This window comes from Echeneis naucrates, chromosome 11 (assembly GCF_900963305.1).
Source record: "Echeneis naucrates chromosome 11, fEcheNa1.1, whole genome shotgun sequence".
NCBI classification, from domain to species: Eukaryota; Metazoa; Chordata; class Actinopteri; order Carangiformes; family Echeneidae; genus Echeneis; species Echeneis naucrates.
In genome coordinates, this window is record NC_042521.1 from 3,750,496 (window position 1) to 3,756,495 (window position 6,000).

The following is a 6,000-nucleotide window of genomic DNA, read 5'->3' on the forward strand; positions in this document are numbered from 1 at the left end:
TTTCAGATTGTTTTCAGAGCTTAAAACTGTAAAATTCTTCGTATTTACCCTGAAAAACAACCAACTCTGTTACAGTCATTTGGGACGGATGTATAAATTTATAAATCCTGCCTTCTGTTAATTCTGACCTCTTCATCCATCTAATCTGGGAAGATGGAGATTTGTTTTGTTCCTTAGTTGATGTTATAGGACAAAATTGATAAAACGAGCCGTGTTGAATACTTTGGATCGCCAGGTCATCTTCGTCCGCTGACATTGTGGGTCACCACTCAGTGTTGTTGGTAGTGATTTTTTGAAAACAGGAGCCGTGACAAAAAGGTTTTCTAGCTACCCAAGCAGCCGCCTCGCCTCACACTCTCAGTGTCTGCTGCCAACATTTGTGTCATTGAAACAAATCCTACCCGGTGACTGAGGTGCCCGTTCCTGCAGCGGCAGGATGTCGACACTTCCCGCCAAGCCTGGTGTTCGCCTCAGCGTCTCCGAGTGGGACAGCAACAACCGTCAGCTGTCGGCCGCAGCTCAGCACGAGCGACTTATTTCCACCGTGGTTCGACAAGAGGGGAGGTCTCTGCGCATCGAGACCAACTGCAAGGTGAGCGGGAGGCCGAAGGGTCAAATACCTGGAGGTGTCCACGCTGAAGTCACACTCTTGCCGCTTTTTCTCTGCAGACTGCCTGGGATGAGAGCGACACCTCCCGCAGGTTGAGAGATCGGGCTTTGGATGTTGCTCGATGGAAGGAGGCGTTGGAAACATGCGCACAAAAAGTGGATGAAGAGATGGAGGCTCTGACCCTGGTGATTTTTCTGAAAACGTCAAAAACGACTCATTTCGATGTCCATAGAGTGTCGCCTGTACATTTTTGTGTGCTTGTGTTTGCTTTTGGGGGAGTGCATCGATATGTTTTCACTGAGCCCACCGTGACGTAACCCGGGCCCTGGTGTGTGTTGGCACAGTGTAAGGAGCAGAATGAGCAGGCCTTGGCCGCCACCGCCACCCCTCTGGAGGTCAGCACCGAGTGTCTGACCCTGAGGGAAGGGCGGCGAGGGCACGAGCTGGTCGCCGACCCCGTGGACGAACAGCTGAGGAAAGAAGTGGAGCTGATCAAAAGGGTCCAGCAAGTTCTGCAGCAGGACGTAGACGAAGCCTTCCAACAGCTTTCGTGAGTCAACGAATACCGCCATGCAAGAATGAACCCTTCTCCGTCTTCGGCTTCTCTCTGAGCACCTTAACTCGTTCTTGCCCTCAGTGTTTTGCAGGAGGCTCGGCATCAGCTGACGGCCGACCTCCAGAACAAGATGGACGCCCTGGAGATTGATATGTCCTGTCTGTCACTCACAGTAAAGTCACCTGAGATCTCCCTGAAGACCAACCCAACGCGCGTACCATCCGGGTAACATACAGAGCGGTAGTGTCTCATTTTTAGGATTTTACGCGCCTCATTAGCTGAAATAGATAAATGCCATCGTTGTAGTTCGTCCACCCCCCAGGAGTGGGTCCAGTTCAGCCAGTGCAACGCAGCTCACGCCCAGCAGGCCATGCAGGCATCTCAGCAAATGAGGGAGGACATGAGTCTCACCAGAGCGCAGGTAGGTGTGACGTAACTACGCCTGCTCACATCGAGGGGCAAAAAGTCCCGTTTGAAAATCTACAACATGTTTTTCTGAAATGATCCGAGCATCATTATTTCTCCATCCTTTACTTCTCAGCTGCAGAATGAGTTGGAGACTCAGCGTCTGGCCACTGAGTTCACTCTTCGTAAGCGCCATCACCACGAACAGCGAGCCCGCGATGAGCTGGAGTGGCAAATAAAAAAAGTTAGACATCAAAATGCCTCCAATTATCTCCTCCGTTTTTTTTTTGTTTTGTTTTTTTTTAAACACGTTGGGTTTCTGATTGTCTGTAGACTGAAGATGAAATGGCTGAGATGGAGAGCGACATCCACGGCCTGGACGCAGATCTGCAGGCAAAGACGGCCTCGCTGAAACTGGCTCACACTAGACTGGAGAACAGGACCAGCAGACCTGGCATGGACCTGTGCAGAGACGAGGTTCAGAGATCACATGTCATCATATTTAATCCAGAGCCTCATCCCGACTGATCTCATTCTTTCCTGTTTGTTTGCAGGTTCAGCACGGTCTGGTGAATGAAGTCCACCAGCTGGAGGCCACAATCACGACTCTGGAACAAAAGCTGTCTGAGGCTCAGTGAGTCCCTTTGTTACGAAGAAGTGGAGCTTTTTTTTTTTTGTTTTATTATACCTGTTCACACACAGGAAAATCAAACATCATATGTAGTTCAAAACAAACAGACGAACAACGTTAAAATATCCACAGGATCTCATAAAGCTTTACCTCCGTCCGTCCTCATGCACAGGCACTCTCTGCAGAAGATGAAGCTCCATCATGGCCGCATGCTGCAGGATCTCTCCAGAAAACAGGAAGCTTTATCTCTGGAACAACGAAGCATGAACACCCGCTCCCACCTCAGGCCGGCCTCCTCCAGCACCAAAGCCCCGGCGCTGCCGGTCCCCCTCACAAACTCCAGTGGGCGGAGCAACCTGCAGCTGCTGGCTCAGTAAGAGGATGTGTCTGATGGAAACACATTTCCATGAGGATTGTTAATTCATTTTTAGCTTCATATATTTAACAACCAGCAAGGAAGGGACACTGCTAACATGTTCTCTTCATGCTTACAATATATTATGTTCTGAGAGTGAAGAAGTAAATAAAATAAATAGTTTCTAGAACAAACAAAACGCTTCCCTTTGCTTTATTAATTTATTCCAACTGTAATATTCTGTGATGGCTAATTGGCTTTTAGTCCATAACAGAGCCATAGCATACTTTTTGTGTTTCACTTTTAACATTTACTGATCAAGATATTTCTGTCATCTGAATGAAATTCTGTTAGATTTATTTGTTATTACTATTTTTTTTTTTTTACATGCAGAAAAATTCCCAAGTGAAATAGTTTGCATTCGTGCCGGGTAAGGTCAGTGCTTCTATCACCCAGTTTAATGGCTTTAATAGCTTTGTTTGGCCTCATCGTTTTGTTTGAGCAACTGACGCTGTTTGGAGCATGAAGACGATGATAATGACGTGAACTTTGACTCATACAGTAAATACAGACTGAATTAAAAAAAAAAAAAAAATCCAATAAACAGACACTAAACAGGGTCCCTACCATAATAAACCCCTGTAACTATCACCTGCCTCAGTAGTCATGTCCTCAAATGGAAACAGTTTCTGCTTTAATGAAAAGAAAATTTTAAATTTATGTTCGATAAATTACATTGTACTGTATTTTTGTATTGAGTTGACAGAAAGCTGAGGCAGAAAAATTCACTAGTCAGGTATTCACTGTTAAATATTAGAAATGTTTGATCCAAGGGCTACCAAAACATTTTAAGTTAATAAAAATAAAAGGTGAATAAAGCCTTAGTTTGGTTGATGTGGATTTGTTCATTTAAGAAGCAGGGCTTCTGTGTGCGTGTGTGTGTGTGTGTGAGTCATCCTGATAAATTGTTGTCCTGACCAAACAAATGCTGCAGCAGGAACTATTTGTCTTTTGTCTGTGAGAAAGCATCACCGCCCTAAAAGACAATCACACAACTATGAAGGTGTGGAGCTGACAACAAAACCAAGTCCGAGTTTGAACGCAAGCTTTTTATAATCAGACCACAGCAGCTACGAAGTCAACTCACATATTCAGCCCTCACAACCATCCAGGAGTCAGTTTTTTTTTTTTTTTTATCACTGATGCTTCAGCTGCCATGAAGACAATGTCTCTGTGAGACGTTCAGCAGAGCGAATGTCCCCTTCATTCAGGTAGCACATAAAGTAAATATGTCATCCTCACTTTTCATGAGATCTGAAGACGAGTCATTTAACGTGGCTGTTTTGACAATTGGACGGACGCTGCTCGGCCGGCGAGCAGGTGTTTCAAAAAGGCCTTTTCCTGGAAAAATGTTTCCTGTTTTTTGTTATGATGTTGTAATAAAATACCTCTGCAACACGTCGTGGTGATTTTCTGCTCCATTTTCTCCCCCGAAGGCCTCTTTGTGTGACACACCCACTCCTCTTTCACACAAACTAAGGATCTCATTCTCCGCCATAAAGCTGGGCCACATGCCACAAACAAGTCAATGTTTCCCTAAAGCCCCCACCATCCTCTCCTCGCATCAACCATCAACTGCAGCGCCTTTATGGCCCCCCCAGTTCATTTAGACAGCCTGGGCTCTGAGGGGACGCCCATGTGCTTCCTGACACGCTGAATTATTCTGAATCATTTCACTTAAGGGCCCAGATGCTACCTGTCTGTTGCCCTCCACTGAGAGGGCAATTAAGGCAACCTGGTGCCTGCTAAATGCCCCCCTGCTTCTGCTTGAGTGGCTGCATCTCCTTATCTGCATCTCTGTTATGATGCCGTGTGCACCTCGCCCCCTTCGTGCCCACATGCATCAGCGTATCGTGGCCATCGCCTTTTTTTTTTTTTCCCCGCCCCTCACCAGCCTCAGAGATGATGCACTTGTCAGAGTTGGCTCTGAACGCTGACCGTGACCGAGGGAGACACTCGGCTCCGCTGCTGCTCCGCATCATTCCGTTTGGCCCTGAACTTTGGTGCCACTGATGGAGAATTTGTTTCTTTTCCTACACTGAGGAGAAAAACATGTGCAGTTTGTTTTCTTCTTGAGACGTCATCCATCATTGTCATGCCAGTCTGGAGGAAGTGCGACCTATTTGCTGGACTTTCGATGTCTCTCGGCAGCGTCCTCGTCCCAAACTGAAGAGATGAATGTGGCCATCAAGGACTGCGTTGCCCTCGCCGTCTACACCGTCACCTTCCTGCTGGGCCTTCCCTCCAACCTGCTGGTCCTCTTTGTGTACTTGCGCAAGGCGTGCAAGCGTGGCGCCACGCCCAACGTGGTGTACGCCCTCAACCTGTGCCTGGCCAACCTGGTGCTGGTGGTCTGGCTCCCCGTCAAGGCCGTGGAGACTTGGCTTCAGGACTGGAGGCTGCCAGCGCTCCTTTGCCCCATCTACAACTTCTTCCTCTTCTCCTCGCTGTACGTCAGCTGCCTGTTCATCACTACCGTGACGGTGGGGCGTTACCTCAGCATCGCATTCCCAATTATCTACAAGAGATACCGCCGCGCACGAATCTCCTGCTTCATCTGCGCTGCCCTTTGGGTGCTGGTGATGCTGCACCTCAGCTTTGCCCTGGTGGCTGAAGGAGGGGCCTACTTTATCTCCACCAAGGGTCACAACTCAGCCTGCTACGAGAACTTCAGCACCTCCCAGCTTGCTGTTCTGCTGCCTCTTCGCCTGGAGATGTCCATTGTCCTGTTTCTTCTGCCTCTGACCGTGACGTCCTTCTGCACGCTGCGCTGCGTCACCCTGGTGTGGCGCTCAAACTTGCCCCCCATGGGGAAGAAAAGGGTCCTGGCTGTCGCGCTCTCCACCCTCATTGTTTTTGTGGTGTGTTACGCGCCCTACAACGCCTCACACGTTGTGGGGTTTGTGTTGAGGGAGAGCGTGGACTGGAGGCCGTACGCCATGCTGACGAGCTCCTGTAACGTCTTCCTGGAGCCTGTGGTCATGCTCATGCTGTCACCAGCAGTGTCCAGGGGCATCATGGGAAAACTCTGCGGAAGGCAAAGTCAGTTCAGCCGGATCGAAGGGGTTTGGCATCGAAACCACAAAATCGCCAAAGGTGAGGCCAATTTAAAGGCCCCGCCAACCCTGTCGGAGAGGAGCCAGGCGGGGGCCGAGGTGACTAAAGTCAGCCAGGAGTGACGTGGCGGACTGAAGGGCTTCTGGGAAAACATGTCAACACAATCCACAAGGAGAAAGATCCAGTGTACCTCCTCCGAAAGACAAATAAGAAATAAGCTACTTAACATCCACGTCTGCCATTTCAAGGGAGAAACATTTTGTCTGCCGCATCACTCTGTGAAAACTCTTTTCTCTCTCCTAAGTTTCCAAAGGGGAAAAAAAAAA

At 48.5% G+C, this 6,000-nt stretch overlaps 2 protein-coding genes across 2 annotated transcripts; both read left to right on the forward strand.

Moving 5' to 3' along the window:
• Window positions 1–432: 432 nt before the first annotated feature.
• tekt2 (tektin 2 (testicular)) lies at window positions 433–2,667 on the forward strand. The gene is made up of 9 exons (XM_029514631.1): window positions 433–592; window positions 670–795; window positions 955–1,160; window positions 1,248–1,391; window positions 1,473–1,587; window positions 1,708–1,815; window positions 1,905–2,048; window positions 2,126–2,205; window positions 2,375–2,667. Exons 1-9 carry the CDS (start codon window positions 437–439, stop codon window positions 2,577–2,579), a joined length of 1,284 nt encoding a protein of 427 aa, XP_029370491.1. The 5' UTR covers window positions 433–436; the 3' UTR covers window positions 2,580–2,667.
• A 2,124-nt stretch (window positions 2,668–4,791) lies between these two features.
• On the forward strand, window positions 4,792–5,796 carry LOC115051409 (free fatty acid receptor 3). Its single transcript, XM_029514802.1, has one exon. It carries the CDS (start codon window positions 4,792–4,794, stop codon window positions 5,794–5,796), a length of 1,005 nt encoding a protein of 334 aa, XP_029370662.1.
• Window positions 5,797–6,000: the final 204 nt, after the last annotated feature.